General features: G+C 45.1%; 1 protein-coding gene across 1 annotated transcript in view; it reads left to right on the top strand.

The window, feature by feature from the left end:
- The window catches only part of PI4KA (phosphatidylinositol 4-kinase alpha), a 261370-nt gene that overhangs the window by 177218 nt on the left and 65033 nt on the right, over window positions 1–19119 (top strand). The window contains exons 40-42 of the mRNA XM_068135196.2: window positions 320–504; window positions 2560–2650; window positions 8436–8603. Coding sequence (XP_067991297.2) covers window positions 320–504; window positions 2560–2650; window positions 8436–8603 — 444 coding nt within the window. The remainder of the gene's footprint in view (window positions 1–319; window positions 505–2559; window positions 2651–8435; window positions 8604–19119) is intronic.

The raw sequence follows: 19119 nt of genomic DNA on the forward strand, positions 1-19119 counted from the left end.
CCTTCCCACACATTCCCGATTTCCCTGCTCTCAAATGTTGTGTTGATGTGCTTCCCCTTCTCTCCCCATCTTGTCTACCGCTCCCCTTTTTATATACTTTGTTTGTTTGTCTGTTTGATTTGTTTGTGTGATAAATGTTAGCTCTTTCACGAGCCTCGATTATGTGTACAAAAAAAAAAAAGGGATCACATCAAAATATCCCAGTTGTCCATCCATTGGTGGAGCGAAATGACTACTTTATGTAAGAGGGCCATGCTTATTTTACAAACAAAGAAAGCAGCATTTGTTCATATGTATGACTATTCCTGGGGCTGCACAGGCGAGCGAGATCGACCAGTTGATGACCTGGTATGATCCCCTTGGCTCTTCGGACATGGCGGTTGATCAGGCAGAGAATTTGGCAACGCGCAGCAAGTACACGAGTTTGACCCCCAAACAGTGGCGAGACAACGTGGACCTGGCATGGAGCATCGCACCTTCTCTTGCTGTACAGCTTCCATCAAGGTGCGGTTTGGATGCGGTGATCGATCGATCGACGTGATTGTTTTGTTTGATTCGGAAATGAAGGAACAGCGCACAGGTATGACATGCTCTCTCTGGAAACTTGGTTTGTGCTACGGCCTGCATAACAATTCTGTGAGCCTGTTTTTGAGTATGCGTCGTTATTTAATTAAATGTGTGTGTGTCGTGCTCCTTTATACAGTGACCTGTGGTGAAGTTTGTTTGTGCACCTTTTACACTTCGACATTCGTGATTTCCTTGACAAATTGCCGTTTATTTCATTCGGCAGTTTGTGGTTTTTTTTTTTGGTTTTTTTTTTTTTTTTTTTTTTTTTTTTTTTTTTTTTTGTATACAAGATCGAGGCTCGTGAAAGAGCGAACATTAATCACACAGAAAGACAAACAGACACATAAAACAAATAACATCGGGAGCGGTAGACAAGATGGGGAGAGAGGGGGAAGGACACAAACACAACATTTGAGAGCAGGGACCGAGAGACATGGAGACATCGAGAGATCTGTGGGAGGGAGAGGGCTTTGGGGGGGAGGCATGTGAAGGGGGGGAGGCATGTGAAGGGGGAGGGGGGGTGGGAGAGGTATAAACATATGGACACTGCCAGGATTTCCAGGAAATAAGTTGGAATTTCAAACAAGGTGGATCTGGGGTGAATTAGTGGGGGTAGAAAAGATCAAGGTTATGGATGGGGGAAGATAAGAGATGGTGGTGAACAGCTGTTTTAAAGACCTGGAGGGAGGAGAGGGATTGAAGGGAGTGTGGGAGTTTGTTCCACAGGCGGGAGAAAAGAGGAATGAAAGAGTGAAGGTGAGCAGAGAGCCGAGATTTCGGCAGTTTAACCATCAGAGGGTTGCTGGCAGATCTTGTGCGACCTGTAGGAATATTTGGGGGACAGAGCACAGAGAGAGCTGGGGGAGCAAGGCCGGAGAGGAGTCGGTAGAAGACAGAAAGACCACCTACCTGCCTGCGGTGAGTGAGTGAAAGGCCCTCAGAGATAGCTTCATCGCGGGAGATTCCAATGATTTTGAAAGCTTTGGATTCAACAGCGTGAAGCCGAGCCAGGTGTGAGGCAGGAGCACCAGCCCATAGGGGAGAACAGTATTCCATAGAGCTGCGGATGAAAGCCTTGTATGTGGTGAGGAGCTCAGGTGTGCCGAGGAAGGACTTCGCACGACGGAGGATGCCCAGTCGACGACTGGCTTTGGAGGCCAGCTTGGAAATGTGGTTTTCCCAAGAAAGATCATGGCAGATAGTGAGACCCAAAAGCTTGAGTGACAGAACTTCTTGGAGAGGATTGTTGAGAAAGTAGATGGGAGGGTTGTCCAGTCGATCTTTTCGGAGAGACATAGTAATCTCTTGGAGTAATCTCACACTTGTGTATGCAACATCTACTAAGCTTGGCAACCACAGCACGTTTAACCTCATGATAAAGATACACGATTTTTTTTCTTTTAATACAAGATCGAGGCTCGTGTAAGAGCAAACATGAATCACAAAAAAACAAAAAAACAAAGACACATAAAACATAAGATAAAGGGAGCGGGAGACAAGATGGGGAGAGAGAGGGAAGCACACAAGTACAACATTTGAGAGCAGGGACATCGGGAGATCTGTGGGAGGGAGATGGCTTGGGGGGAGGAGGCGTGGGGGGGGGGGGGTGGGGTGGGGGGAGAGTAGGAGGTATAAAACACATGGACATTGCGAGGACTTCCAGGACAGAAGTCGGAATTTCAAAAAAGTGTATCTGGGGTGAATTAACGGGGGTAGAAAAGATCAAGGTTTTGGATGGGGGAAGATAAGAGATGGTGGTGAACAGCTGTTTTAAAGACCTGGAGGGAGGAGTGGGATTGAAGAGAGTGAGAGAGTTTGTTCCAGAGGCGGGGAAAAGTGGAATGAAAGAGTGAAGGTGAATAGAGATATATGGATGATAAGTAGATGTACAAGTTTTTTAAAACGTATTCTGTCGGTCAGAATTTTCACCTGTCAGAATTTTCAACTTTCATGCGTAGATGTTCTTAATGAAGCGGAGCTTGTGCTGTTCAGGTTCACAAATTCTGAGGCCATTGTGGAGGAAGTTATTAAGCTGGTGAGGCTGGAGCCAGGTGCTGTGTGCAACATTCCAGATGCTATCAAGGTACTCTGATCTTTATGGCCTTCTACCTTTCTCTCAGCATCTGCACTCAAGCCTTCATTTTCTATATTATCTTATTCACTATTACATTTCTTTGGTTTAATCCTCGTCTGTGACCATTTATGAACATTGTTGTGCAGTTGCATTATAGGTGTACTCCATTGTATGACCTGCATTTTATATGACTTTGAATTGTTTTAAATTTATATTTACAGTATTCTAACAAAGCTTTTAACAATGCAGAGCATTACTGGGATATTTGTCCAGTTGACGCCTTTCACACACCGGGGGCGCTATATTAAAGTTTATCATTGTGCGGACACGTGCACACTCACTCCCTGATGCACATTCGCACACTCACTGACGTATATACACACACTCACTGACGTATATACACACACTCACTGACGTATATACACACACTCACTGACAGTCACACACACACTATCACACACTCACTGATGTGTACTTGCACACTCACTGACGTACACTCATACACTCACTGATGTATATTCACACACACTCATGCACACTCTCACACTTGCTGTCAACACTCACTGACACACTCAATGACAGACACTCACTGACGTAGACTCACTGTCGCACATTCACTGACACATACTCACCAACACCTACTCGCCCACTCACTCACTCTCACACACACTCTCTCAAAAACACCCACACACACTCGACATCCCGTCAAGGGCGAGTGGGACCGAGCTTATCCGCGTTGAATATAACAGCTCCTGTGAGACTGAACGATTCCCTCCTGCGGTGCGCTTTGTCAACTCCCTCCTGACCGAGCTTCATTGTCACCATATGTGGAGATGGCGACCGGTGGCAGCAGCGCACCATGTCTGGGCGAGCAGGGGTGTCCCCGGGTGAGATCAGACGAACCCCCGGTGGTCACATGGGAGGTCGCACAGAGTAACAAAGTCGCCGCTACGGGGGTGGAGAGGGAAACGGAGCACAAATGAGGAGACAGCTTGGTCCATGAGTCGTGCATGGTTCCTTGCTGTGGTGGAGATGGGTGCTTCAAGACCAGAGAAGGCTCTATTCAGTCGTAAGGCCCATGTGTAGAGATGATGACCGGCTACGGCAGACAGGACACACACACACACACACACACACACACACACACACACACACACACACACACACCCTGTCATGTGGTAACAAACAGGGTGTGTGGTGCGGGTGATTGAGAAGTGCAGATTGGAGGTGTGGTGTATGCGGGTGCGTGTAATGCGAGTTCTGAAAAGAACTGTTGTGGACTTAGTTGACACTCTGCAAACCCATGTTGAGTCAATGAGGTATGTGCTGCAAGATGCAAGGATGTAGGGTGCATGTGTAAGACGCGTAGGGAGAGAAGTCAATTCTGGGGAGAATCACTGTTGACCCCTTTATAAACTCGAGAGTTGATCTTTGGTGTTACAAGGTGAATATGAGGTACTGTCCGTGGGGAGGTGGTGACCACACCTGGAAAGCCCGCGCTCTGCTCGCCTGCTGCTCTGTGCCCGCCCCGCTGCATTCTCAGCGCTCGGTGCTTTGCATGGTTCACCTTGAAGCTGCGCTCGAACCAGCGGACCTCTCAAATCAACTCTACTCGAGCTTCTCTCTACCCTCTTCAGAACTGAACTAAACTCTGGAGAACTGGACTCTTCTCTGGATTTTATTACCCTCGATTCCGTCACCTCTCACATCTACTTTTCGTGATCCAGTCACGCTGATTGGCTGGTGCTATGCGATCCAATCATCGCGATTGGTTTCAGGGATGCAATGGGCAGGCTGCTGGTACAACGCTGGCAGCAAAGGTGGTTAAGCAGCATGGCGATGAGAACACTGGCAGTGCTGACGGCCTGAGTACAGAATTGTAGAATGAGGAAAAGAACAATAGGAATAGTTCTAACTAAATTCACAACGCATCTTTCCTTTCCACCAATACAAGGGGGAGGCTATCACAAGGTCATTTAACAAAACAAAATTGCGAAAGATATAACTACACTAGGGAACTCTAATGTGTTGGATGTGTCTCCCGAGGGTCTTCCAAAACTGCAACTATTATTTGTATGTACTAGGGCATGCCCGTACTATATCTATATCTAAAATTATATCCCCCCCCTCTATTTACATGAAATGGTTTGGTCCAAAGCGAACGGCTTGCGAGTACGGTGACAATCCCCCCCCCCCCCCTCTATTTACATGAAATGGTTTGGTCCAAAGCGAACGGCTTGCGGAGTTTGGTAAAGAAATCGCCATAGCATGCACAAACGCGCAGGAAAGCGAAAGAATCGCAAATTAGTTTTAATTAGTTTTAAAACATCGTTTAACGCCAACATAGCGGCAACATAGTTTGCCAACGTGAAATAAATGAATACGCTCTCAAATGTGCCGTCCGAGGCAGAGTCTGTTCGGCACGTTCGGCACACGTGATAGCTCGCTGCTCTCTGATTGGTTGAATCGTTTTTTGGACATAGCTCGGTAACTACTTCTCCGATTAATATGAAACCTTGAAAAGGCACATCCTCGGGTCCCCAGCAATATACCTGGCAAGTTTAAAGTATATCGGACCCGTGGTTGTCGAGAAACAGCGGTCACAGACATACAGACATACAAACATACAAACATACAAACATACAAACATACACACAGAGATTACTGGAATTATAGATAGATGTATAATGTATATATTATTACGTATTACCTCCACAAACCCCAGTTACGGTGCACCTCAGAGTCTGGAGCGGGAACACGGCAGAAAGATTTGTTATTTTGAGTGTTTTTTTTTGTTGGTTTTTTTGGGTTTTTTTGTATACAAGATCGAGGCTCATGAAAGAGCTAACATTAATCACACAAAAAGTCAAACCGACTCACAAAACACAAAAAATAAGGGGAGCGGCAGACAAGATGGAGAGAGAGGGAGAGAGGAGAGAGGGGAGAGAGGAGAGGGTGAAGGACACAAACACAACATTTGAGAGCAGGGACAACGGGAGAAATGTGGGAGGGGGAGGGCTTTGGGGGAGGTGGGAGAGGTATAAAACATATGAACATTGCAAGGACTTCCAGGAAAGAAGTTGGAATAAAAAAAATTTAAAAAAAGTGTATCTGGGGTGAATTAGCGGGGGTAGAAAAGATCAAGGTTTTGGATGGGGGAAAATAAGAGATGGTGGTGAACAGCTGTTTTAAGACCTGGAGGGAGGAATGGGATTGAAGAGAGTGAGGGAGTTTGTTCCAGAGGTGGCAGAAAAGAGGAATGAAGGAGTGAAGATGAGCAGAGAGTCTTGATTTTGGCAGTTTAACCATAAGAGGGTTGCAGGCAGATCTTGTGCGACCTGTAGGAATATTTGGGGGACAGAGCCCAGAGAGAGCTGGAGGAGCAAGGCCAGAGAGGAGTCGGTAGAAGACAGAAAGACCACCAACCTGCCTGCGGTGAGTAAGTATGTTATGTTTATTGTTATGTTTATTCACTTGGTTAATTCATGTTATAGTAACATTTAAACAGCATAGCCAGAACAATTGATTTGTTAAGTATTGTCACGTCCAGGGGTCTGACTAACGCCACCCGTCGCACCAGGAACTTTTGCTACTCCTGAAGATTGCCCAGCTTTCCAACTTCACACAGTGTTCAGTTACTGTAACAGTTTTATCATTTACAAAACTGCAACGATCACTCAGATCTAAGGCTGAACCTTGTGGTGCAACACATAGGAAGCAAAAGGTGGCAAAACGTCTCTTTCAGTTAAAATGGAGTTTATTTAAAATAAAAAAAAATACCGGGACTGTCAAGGAAATGGGGAAAGGCGAGGGCTTGAGCAAGGTGTGGACTAGGTTTGGGTCTGCTATGGCCTATGCTTGGCTGGTGCGGCACAGGTTTGGTGACAATTTGCCTGATACAAAAGTAATCCAACCTACGCAGTCACACAGTCAATGCTATTCTTACCACAATCTACCTATGAACACCTCCTCCCACGTAACAATATTTATATTCACACTGACTGGAAAGCTTTCACTTGTTGAGCTGTCTTTAGATTTCAGAAAAACTGAAGTTGTATTAAGCCCCAAATATGTGCTGCAACATGCTGTATTGACACAGACAACTCAACACCTTTGTGAAGTGTGATGTGCAACACACTTTTCTAACAGCTCTATCATTTATACAAAAATACTGCAAGACATGTGGTTACCACAATGTTCATGTAATTAAATGCTCGATATTATAAAGCAGGGTGTCAAACCTTCAGAAAATTGAGGTTTTGCAATTCTGAAATGAAAACAACATTATATGTTGAGTAAAAATGTGCAATACAGCATTTCACTTTTCCCTTATACTGTCAGCCTGTTTTGTACACTTGTACCTGTTTTATACCTGACAGTACACTGTCAGGCCTGTTTTGTACACTTGTACCTGTTTTATACCTGACAGTACACTGTCAGCCTGTTTTGTACACTTGACCTGTTTTATACCTGACAGTACACGGTCAGGCCTGTTTTGTACACTTGACCTGTTTTATACCTGACTACATGGTCAGGCCTGTTTTGTACACTTGTACCTGTTTTATACCTGACAGTACACTGTCAGGCCTGTTTTGTACACTTGTACCTGTTTTATACCTGACAGTACACTGTCAGCCTGTTTTGTACACTTGACCTGTTTTATACCTGACAGTACACGGTCAGGCCTGTTTTGTACACTTGTACCTGTTTTATACCTGACAGTACACTGTCAGCCTGTTTTGTACACTTGACCTGTTTTATACCTGACAGTACACGGTCACGCCTGTTTTGTACACTTGTACCTGTTTTATACCTGACAGTACACTGTCAGCCTGTTTTGTACACTTGTACCTGTTTTATACCTGACAGTACACAGTCAGGCCTGTTTTGTACACTTGACCTGTTTTATACCTGACTACATGGTCAGGCCTGTTTTGTACACTTGTACCTGTTTTATACCTGACAGTACACTGTCAGGCCTGTTTTGTACACTTGTACCTGTTTTATACCTGACAGTACACGGTCAGGCCTGTTTTGTACACTTGTACCTGTTTTATACCTGACAGTACACTGTCAGCCTGTTTTGTACACTTGACCTGTTTTATACCTGACAGTACACGGTCACGCCTGTTTTGTACACTTGTACCTGTTTTATACCTGACAGTACACTGTCAGCCTGTTTTGTACACTTGTACCTGTTTTATACCTGACAGTACACAGTCAGGCCTGTTTTGTACACTTGACCTGTTTTATACCTGACTACATGGTCAGGCCTGTTTTGTACACTTGTACCTGTTTTATACCTGACAGTACACTGTCAGGCCTGTTTTGTACACTTGACCTGTTTTATACCTGACAGTACACGGTCAGGCCTGTTTTGTTTTCTTCACAGTTGCTTCAGCATGTGCCCACAGACCAACTATCTCTAAATGCAGGTAAACAACTGAGGGTTTGGTTAAAGCTCTGCCTTCCCTAGTGGTTGACTTAAAAACTATTCAATGCAAACCCATTTGAGTGGATGACGTAGCTATTCGTATACGTAGTCGCACAACAACTCGGTATTACAAAATGTACGGTAAATGCATGTGCCGTAAAATAACACAATGCGACATGTACGTGATGTTATATGATTGTAGCATCGACATTCGGTAGTTATTGTCAAATTTTTACTTATTTATTTATTTTTTGGTTGAGCAGTAGTCGTGGAACTGGACTCCATTGTGTGTGTTTTTTTTTTGTTTGTGTTGATATTGGTGTATTGTGGAAGAAAGATCACATACCTTTGCATTCACAGTACCTCGTGACGGAGCACACCGTTGAGGCCGATGCACCTGAGCTGAGCCATATCCTCACCTGGGCTGCGACTGATCCACCCACCGCCTTGTCCTATTTCTCCCGTCTCTACCCTCCGCATCCCCTCACGGCCCAGCATGCCGTGCAGGTGCTTCGTTCGTTCCCACCGGTCAGTCGGGCTTCGAGCACCTTTACAGCATTTTATCAACTGGATATAATTCTCGAAACGATTTTGAGCATTTTGTTCACTTTCCATCTGTGCTGGATTCTTTCACTTAATGGATTTCACCTTTTTGCCTCATATTTGGTTAATGGTGGAGGTTTGTTATTATTATCATTATTAATCCTAATTTATTTGTTTATTTTCTTCCACTCACCTGATTTCGATATCGACAAAAGATGTAAAAGGGGAATTTTCACACAAAAGGTTTTTCCAAGAGTTTGCTTCCGCACAATATTTGTACATTGTTTTACATTTCCTTCTAAACCATGACCTCAAAGTATATTCTACCGACCACTTTCATGTTCACCACCAGGCCAGGCCTGATGTTCAACTGAAGGTGATTTGTGCAGGGATTTGTAATTTGTTTAGGGTGCCGGTGATAACTCGCCTACTCTTTGCAAAAGACACAGTGGGATATTTAATGTCCACCAACAACCAGTGCTGGCAGACAGGACTTCCGGCTTGACGTCCTTTCGATTAAGGGCACACCGATTGATGTCTCGTCTACGAGGGTGACAATTTTTAGTTGTGTCGATATTCAATCCCCGTGGGGGTCACGAAGAACACTCTGTGGGTTCTTGAACGTCCAACAACGAATGATATCAGACGGAACGCACAAAAAGACTGTTGTCCTACTATATTAAACCAGGTAATTCTCTGTTTGAATGTAGTCACGTGAAAAAGTAAGTCCACCCCATGTAAAGTTTTGACTTTTTCAACATATTTCAACATACAGCTATTTGATCTTCATTTCAACAATATTGATAAATAAAGGTGATATAATATAACAAATATCATGAAACATTTACATTTTGTAGTCCATTGTATAATTTAAATAAACATAAATGCAAAATTCGCATGTGGAAAAAGTAAGTACACCCTTGGCTCTAATAGGTGGTATTGCCCCCTTTGGCAGAAACAACCTCAAGTAGGCGTTTCTTATAAATGTCTACCAGTCTCTGACATCGACTGGGAGAAATTTTTGCCTACTCCTCCATGCAGAATTCTTTCAGCTGTGCGATGTTTGAGGGGTTTCTTGCATGCACAGCTCGTTTCAAATCTCCCCACAACATCTCGATGGGATTTAGATCCGGGCTTTGACTTGGCCATTCCAGAACCCTCCATTTCTTTCTTTTCAGCCATTCCTTGGTGGATTTACTGGTATGTTTAGGGTCATTGTCATGTTGCAAGGTCCACCTTCGGTTGAGCTTCAACTTTCCGACAGATTAGACCGAGCGCCAGCGAAATTTGTTCAACCGGAAAGAGACAGAAGGTTTCATTACATGAGGTGGTTGATCGTCCATCACTGACTGAAGGTCGGGATTGCTGCCGGGTCATAGCCTGTACCTTAGGCCTACAGGTGACCTTTTCAGGTCACCAAAAATGCACTTATTCAACCCAACAGCGACAAGGAAACTAATTGCACCATGACATTTGGTAGGGACCGTAGTTCACCAAAAGTACCGTGACAGCAATTTTATACTGTACATTTTCGAGAACAGCAGCTTTTTTAATAGGTCACGTGACCACATTTATTCAACCCAAGAGCGACAAGCATCAAACTTGGTTCATATAATGCAATGGTTATTGCCAAACACGAAAATACAAATGACAGCAATTTTCTCCTGTACTTTGACCTTGACAGCAACCTTTGACCTCGGCACACCCACAACGCAGATGCTTGTGCAATCCATATGCGACAAGTATCGAACTTTTAAAAACGCGATATGGAGATATTTTCAAATACAAAAATACCAATGACAGCAATATGTTCTCCTGTAAGCCTAATTTGACCTTGACCCACTTGAGCGACCCGGATGCGGGCAACCTACTTCCGGATTTCAATCGCTGGTCAACGTCTGTAACATGACGTACATATCCTAAAGCGATTCAACTCTCACTGGCCGTATTGAATAAGAGGAAAGAGGAAGTGGTTTGAATCAATTACCAGTGACCAATTAATCAAACAAAAACAAATAGCGAGTACCGTTAACCGTCAATTTTAAATGCTAACCCAAAAATATGGAAATATTATGTGGCGATACCAACAATGACGTCATCCAAAACCAATACCGACAAGCAAATCCCAACCTACTCAATTTATCCGAATATGGTACGGACTGTATTGACAGTAGTTCCATAAGCATAAGGTTCCTGCCGCATTGATCACAGTGTATAAACTGTGTTGATCACTCCGTTTCGGATTCGCTCCCGCTATCCCCACTCCAGGGTTCACCATCACTATCAGGTGAGAGCGTGTCTATGGGCTGGTCTCGGTCGGCCTCGTCCTCCACGTCTGTGTCGCATTCGTAGGGATCCTCTACAAACTCCTCAGTCTCTGGGGCAGCAGGCTTTTTCAGCTCTTCAGGCAGTACAGGTCCGAGAAACCACTGGAATGTGTAGTTGCCAGTTGCATCCACTTCCCAGCCATAGTTGGTGGGATACATTCCGGCCGTTGGATTTGCTTTCGAAGCCGATTTCCACATCAAGGAGACATAGTGAGCCCTATTGAGATGCTGCAGAAGGGTTCTCCTGCACGGCGACAGCGAAGCACAGTTCATCTTCCTCACTTGGTCAGATAACTTTCCCACCCCTACCATCTTGAAAAAGGCCTCTGCTCGCGCCTCATCAACACATTTGGCGCTTTTATTGCCGTACACGTGGCAAACGAATCTTTCCAACCCCACGACATCCATTTCGTCATCACACAAAGACTGCAAAGCCTTGACATGCCCTTTCTCCATTATTTCAAAGGGTTTCTGTTTACCCTTTCTGTAGAGCGCCGATGTGTAGTCGCATCCTGTTAGGGCATGAAAACCAACGACAGCCTCTGTTGTACCGGCTTCCCTGTCCTCCAGTACGTGTGCAATTTCAGACACGCTGATGAAGCGGCGACTGTTTACGCTTCTGTAGTCTAGCATTATGCGGTGGGGATGCTTTGCAGCGATTGGCAACAGTATCACTAAAACATCAGTGTCCGAGGAGCGCACGGTTATGTCACCTGACATCGCTGTCACGGCATGATAAGCAATTAAAGTGTCTGCCTCTTCATGTTGGCCTTGATACTGTGAGGGAACGGACACCACCAGCAACCCCTTACTGTTCACCTTTAGTTCTATACAACTTCCCCCGTGGGAAACATACACTGTTTTGCGGTCAATGATACTAGCGTACTGCTCGTTCTGGACTTCTTCCATCATGAATTTCAGAAATGCATTCTTGAAATGATAGTTTTTCAGGAGTTCGCTGCCATTCTTCTTTTGCCTCTGTTCCGGCCCTGTTATCACAAAATCCTCATGTCCACCACCCCGGTTCCTCCTCTCCAGATCTTTTATTGATGGCGTCAGGTACTTGTCAAGAAGCAGGTGCACCTCAATTGCGGTACCGGCGTGCGAACAAATGTGCACCATTATATCTCTAGCTATCGAGCGATACGTTGATTGTTTGTGGCGAGTCAAAACCTCGTAAAGAATAAGGCCACCATCAACGACATATACCGATGGCCTCACTGAGAGGGAGATGTCCATGTCGCTGGAAGGTTCTTTCTGTTTTCTTTCCAGAACTTTCGTGAGCGCTGACTTCGTCGTCTTCGTCACTGACCCATCACTGTGTGCGATTGACAGGGGAATCGGGGTGATTGGATGGCTTAGTAGATCTCGGAGGTCGATAGCTTCTCGTACCGCATCCATCGCCAGTATGTGAGCGAAGGCGTCTCTCACACCTTCGGTACCAACTTTTTCACATTTGGTCGCTTTTCGAGCGTTCTCGGATGCGAAGTTTTGCACTTTGATGCGCTTCACCGTTTTTACAAACCTTGCTCCGTCTTCTGCGCACTCAAACAGAAACTCCGATCTAGCCGCTTTTCCCCGTTGAAGAGTTGTGGTGAGGTAGGTGGTCGTCGCCTCTACGGCACTTTGTCCCGTAGCCAAGTTGACGAGGGTGTCTGGTGTGGCGGCATCGAAGGGGTTGCATGTTTCAATGAACTGCTGCTTGAGACGGTCGGTGCTTTCTTTGTCTTTCCGCAGACGTTGTGTGCGCAACTGGTTTGCCGGTGTTTCTCCCCTTTGGATTCCACACATCTCTTTCAACTCAGTTACGGCCATGCTACGTTGGCTAAGGCTGACACACCACCGCCGAAAAGCCTTCTCCGAATTTGCGAAGTGAACGACTCCGGAGGCTGCAGATGCGGCGTCGCGATTCGCTGTTTGCTTCAAAGTTAGGTCAATCGCACTGCGGGAGTACGACTTTTTCGTACGTTTTGTGCTGAAGGCACCGGCTTTCAGTACATCCATTGCAGCTGAATCTAGGTGACGCAGCTTGTCCAGATAGAGTGAACCCCACCGAGAATAATTTGGTCTGTTCAATGCGAAGAAAACGTCCATCAGATGAGGCAGAACTGTCACATGCAGGTCGACATCGTTGGTTCGTACAGCCCTTTGCAGCTCTCGGTAAATGCGATTGATGAGATAGACGTACACAGCCCAATATGCCGCTGTCTTGCCTAGGGAGCCGTTCATGGTCTCGTGAAAATACTGCTCGTAGTCACTGACAAGCCGATGGAAACATTCCTGTGTAGACAGTTTGAGCAGCTTGTTTGTATCATGTAAATCTGACGACATTATCTCGGCGAGTACTTCTTCATACTGATCACTTCGGTCTGAGAGGAACCGTTCATACAGTAACTGCTCCAGGACCCCAGCCGTTATCTGGTGAATGCGGGTACATCGGTTATAAAATTTACCCTTCACGAATCCATTCAAAGAACCCTCGGCAAGAACATCGCCCTCGGTCAACAGATATTCCAAACCGGAATCAGATATATAAGTTCCAACAGCACCGAAAAATGCTAGTTCTATGTGGAAGTTGCCCAGTAAAATGATGAGCTTATCAAATGTGGGCGCACGGAGAGCTTGAATGGCGAACGCCTTCATGGCAATGTTCAGATCGTACGTGACTGGGTTCCATATTTGACCAGTTTCTTCAGCCACTTTAAAGGATCGTTCCATGGTCGCCTGGACGACTTTGCTAAGTGTTGGAGACTCATTTATGGGGTCCATATAGGCTATCACTGTCATTGGAAGGCGATCTTCCACGAAGAAAGAGTAAAATCCATTGAACTGGGGGTACCGTTTCATACATGGACTTGATCACCCACAAAATATCCAATGCGCGCGCTCCAATATAGTTGTCGCTGTCATTTGTCGACAGTGGGAATTTGGCTGCTCGCAAATTTAAACGGAAAGCAGGGCACTCTTTCACAATACCTTCAAACGTTCTCCTGGCTCTCCCACTGAGATTTGACGTCTCCCTTGATGGTCCAGCAATGATTTCGGCGGGATGTTCATCTGGCACGTGTTGATTCTGGTAAGCTATACCCACGGTCACGTGTAGATTGTTCTTGCCATCCAGGGTTTCCACGTTCAAGTCGAAGTTGTCCCAGGCTGTACCTGAAGCAGAAATTTAGAAATAATTATATCCTGCCTGAATAATCCTGCCTGAATTTGAACCCTGGTGTTGGGCTAGTGGCTAGGGTGCCGGCTTAGGATCCTAGGATCCTGGGTTCGAATCCCGGTCAATCGCTGAATTAACGCCAGGGGGGTTGACTCAGCCTGTCATCCTTCCGAGGTCGGCTAATTGAGTACCAGTTCACTGGTAATTCCCTGTTTGTCGTTAAAGGCGGCAAAAAGGGTTGGCGTCAGGAAGGGCATCCGGCCGTAAAACATTGCTTCAAAAAGGGGACCAAAAAACAACAACAACCACGGTTCCCGAAAAAGGCCAACCCCCGCTTTGCGGGGAAAAATGGCCTCTAAATGTGGTTATTTTTTTTATATTTAATAATATGGGCTGTGGACTGTCTCAGGTTTTAGCGCATTCAACCGAATATAATATTCATCACGTTCTTTCTCATTCGACCCTAATTTCAGAGACATATTTTATCATATATGAATATATAGGATTATTTATACAATATAAATTACTTATAGTCAGATGTTTATAATCATATTTACTGAAGTATTATATACATACCAGTTGCAAGTTGTGAATCGGTCAGCAGTCCCGCCGGCGTCTCCTTCTCCCCTGAAGCACAGGTGTAGGCGATTTCGGAAATCAGTCTTTTGCACTCATCGTTGCTCAAAGAATGTCCAAGTCTATTCAGTACTGTTAGTGCACTCTTGCTTCCCAACATCGAAGAAAACCCAATACCAAGCGCTGTGGTTTTCCAAGGTTTCACATTCCCCTGTGATAGTGTATACTGCATCTGATGAGAGCGCTTCACACTTCCTTTTCTTAGCGGCTGATGGTGTGTCGCCGACTCCAGAAAGTAGGGTTTTGTAGAAAAGTTTCGTCAGCGGAGGTATTTCCGGGGCGTTTTTCTTCAAAGAATCAATGGTTGTATGGCTGGGAATTTTGGTCTTCTCCATTGGGAGAATTTCCGCTCTCAGTAGCATTGCAGTGGATCGTACCTCCTGTTCATCTCGACTGGTGTTTTTCAGAGCCGCGACTGCGTCATCAAAACTGAGAGATGGCGCGTAAATGAAATTTCCTGTTTTGTTCGACTCTTTCCCGTGGCATAAGTTGTCCTTGTAGGTGTTTTTTATCTTATCGAGTAATTTCTGTGTGGTGTATCCTTCTATATCCTCGGAAATCCCACCGTTGGCCAAATATTCTGATCTGTATAACTCCATTACAGATGCAACAAGGACGGGATTACGCTTTGCCACAACTTGCGAGTCTATGAAGCCTTTCATCGCGTCGAATGCTACCTTATGAACAGCTGACGGTGCAGCGAAATCGTAGCCGCCACCGTTTTCTGCACCGGAATTCTGAAGGAATTTCAAGCGACATGTATTGTGGTACATGCCCTCGGGAGCCACAAGGTCGTCCGTACCTCTAGCAAGCGCCAGAATTTTCTGACTGGAAGCAGAATTTAGGTTCGCTCTTGCGCAGGCCACAACTGTTTTGCTACCGTTCATAGTTAGCATCGCACTCAAAGGTTCAAATGATTGTCCACACTTGGATCGTTTCTTTTCTTTTGAACAGAAAACGCAGCGTTTCTCCACTATTACACCTCGAGGAGTGGATTTTAACATGCCAGACAATGACCGTGTCTTTTTAGCTGGGCTGGACGGTTTGCTACTTTCATCCTCAGCCTTGCATTTTTTTACAGCACTGAATTTGCTTAGACAGGCCGAATGGTATCGCAAGTATGAAATGTCTCGGCAATTTCGAATCCGTTCGGTTGTTTCTTGAAACATGTCCGTTTGCAGGCACTTTCGTCGATCCGTGGCATTTTTCACTCTTGCCCACTGTTCGTCATCCTTGATCTGTTTGAGCGCACCATCACCTTTCATCGAACACACGAAACAAATCTGAAATAGAAAAATAAAGCAACTGAATTTGGTGTCGTTCTCGAGCAGATTATTCATGCAAACTGCTCTTTTTACACTAACAAAAGCCAAAAGATGAAAAAGGGGCGCCAACTATCCTTAAATATTGATATTAGCCCTATAGGCACGACGGATTCACATAGGCATCCAGGCACCCCCCGCTATTCAAATTTTAACGACCACAGTGGCAACCAAGTCGCTGGTCAGCCTGTACAATCTAATACCTGTGGAGCCTGTTGGGACACCATACACACACCTGCCATCTTTCGGTCGTTACTTGAAGTACAAAACCAATTTCAAACAAAACTTAAACTTTGTATTCAGTGCCTATAGGGTTAGGACATGCCACAATCGAACAATGGACTGACATGAGTTATTTCAGGTAATACAGACACACAGACGAGAAAAACATACGTGAGAAAAAGGATCGCTAGTCCGCGAATCAGTAAGACACTCACCTCATTCTCCATGATAACACGTCTAGTCCCAAGCAAGCCTTCAGACTTTCATGTAAACAGCTTCAGTAGTAATTTCTGTCACGAGCGAGTTTCTCACAAGTGGAAACATCTGCAGGGGCGGTTCTAGGGGGGGCCCGGGGGGCGACTCGAAAAATGTATGGGATGTGTGGGCTGCCAAATACAGGGATCGGTTAAAAAAGGCGGAAGCATGGAAATCGATGGCAGAATAGTTAGATAAAGATGGCGTTTTAAAAAGTTCGATACTTGTCGCATTTGCATTGCATAAGCATCTGCGTTGTGGGTGTGTCGAGGTCAAAGGTTGCTGTCAAGGTCAAAGTACAGGAGAAAATTGCTGTCATTGGTATTTTCGTGTTTGGCAATAACCATTGCATTATATGAACCAAGTTTGATGCTTGTCGCTCTTGGGTTGAATAAATGTGGTCACGTGACCTATTTAAAAAGCTGCTGTTCTCGAAAATGTACAGTATAAAATTGCTGTCACGGTACTTTTGGTGAACTACGGTCCCTACCAAATGTCATGGTGCAATTAGTTTCCTTGTCGCTGTTGGGTTGAATAAGTGCATTTTTGGTGACCCGAAAAGGTCACCTTTAGGCCTAAGGTACAGGCTATGACCCGGCAGCAATCCCGACCTTCAGTCAGTGATGGACGATCAACCACCTCATGTAATGAAACCTTCTGTCTCTTTCCGGTTGAACAAATTTCGCTGGCGCTCGGTCTAGATGGCCTCACATTATCCTCAAGCACCCTCTGGTACAATGAAGAATTAATCGTGGATTCTATGATGGTGAGCTGCCCAGGCCCTGATGCAGCAAAGCTGCCCCAAACCATAATATTTCCACCACCATGCTTTCAGTTGGTATCAGGTTCTTGTGGTCAAATGCTGTCTTTGGTTTTTGCCAAACACGTCTTCTGGTACTGTGGCCAAATAGCTCTACCTTTGACTCATTCTGTCCAGAGCACATTGTTCCAGAAGTGCTGGTCTTTGCCTAGGTGTTCATTGGCAAAGTTTAGTCTTGCCCTGATGTTCTTTCTGGACAGCAAAGGTTTCCTCCTGGCACACTTCCCATGTAGATCAAATTTGTGCAGCCTCTTTCTAATGGTAGACTCGTGCACTTTGACATCAACAGTGGCAAGAGCTACCTGTAGGTCCCGTGATGACATTCTGGGGTTCTTCGAGACTTCTTTCAGCATCTTGCGGTCTGCTCTCGGGCTGAACTTGCTGGAGCGGCCTGGCCTGAACAGGTTGGCAGTTGTTTGGAATCTTCTCCACTTGTAGATGATCTTCCGGACATTCGAATGATTGATTTCAAATTGTTTGGAGATCTTTTTAAATTCCTTCCCGGACTTGTGGGCATCTATAACCTTCTTTCTGAAGGCCTCAGAGAGCTCTTTTGATCTAGGCATGGTGACGCCACACACTTCAACAACAAAGAGCAAACCAAACTAAATGTCTGAGGTTTAAATAAGACAGGTTCCTCCAAGATCCTCTCTAACCATGTTCTAATCATTTGCACCTGAGCTGGTGCACCTGATTCTAATTTTAGGTATTTGAAGTAGTGATAAATGTAGGGGTGTACTTACTTTTTCCACATGCAAAATTTGCATTTATGTTTATTTAAATTATACAATGGACTACAAAATGTAAATGTTTCATGATATTTGTTATATTATATCACCTTTATCTATCAATATTGTTGAAATGAAGATCAAATAGCTGTATGTTGAAATATGTTGAAAAAGTCAAAACTTTACATGGGGTGTACTTACTTTTTCACGTGACTGTTGTGGAAGTGTAATTCAGTGTAACTTATTGATTGGCACTGGTAACTTATTGATTAAGACTGGTAACGAAGCAGATACATTTTACCTGCAACCTCTGTGAAAGCCGAGTTCGTAAATGAGTGTCAGGAATGTGCCCGAACATGGTAATCTCTTGTCCACCTGGTCACAGCCCCAGGCTGGAGCACCCTCCTACTGTGTAAATGGAAATCACAGCAGGAGGGGAGCGAGTTGATGCCAGGGCTTGGTGCAATACATGACCTCGGGGCATCAGCGGAAGAAGGATTAACGTTTCAGCGGACAGAGGATTAAGTCCAGTTCGTCCATATAAACTAGAGCAAACGTGGAGTCGAGAGGACTTGCTACGTGAAGCGCTGACCGAACGGGAGTGTCGGATGAACGAGAAGGACCAGCGAAAAGAGTTAACCTGATCCATTATATTATGCGGTATCATTTTGGTAATTGGAAATGAAATAAATACAGTTAATAAACCAGACATTTTGTAAACCTATGTGCGGTCATTGGAGTCCTGTGAGTCCCCCACTACAAATTCCCTGACACTGTATATCTGAAAATTATATGAAACTAGGACGTGCCCGTACGTGGGTGCCCGTACGTGCGTGCAAAAAAACATGCGTGCAAACAACAACAAAAAAAAACTTTGAAACCACGTGGCAGTAACGACCACAGAACCCCCCCCCCCTCTATTTACATGAAATGGTTTGGTCCATTCGCAACGACCACAGAACCCCCCCCCCCCCTCTATTTACATGAAATGGTTTGGTCCATTCGCAAACCCAAAGCGAACGGCGAAC

This window comes from Myxine glutinosa, chromosome 14 (assembly GCF_964187855.1).
Source record: "Myxine glutinosa chromosome 14, kmMyxGlut1.1, whole genome shotgun sequence".
Classification (NCBI taxonomy): Eukaryota; Metazoa; Chordata; class Myxini; order Myxiniformes; family Myxinidae; genus Myxine; species Myxine glutinosa.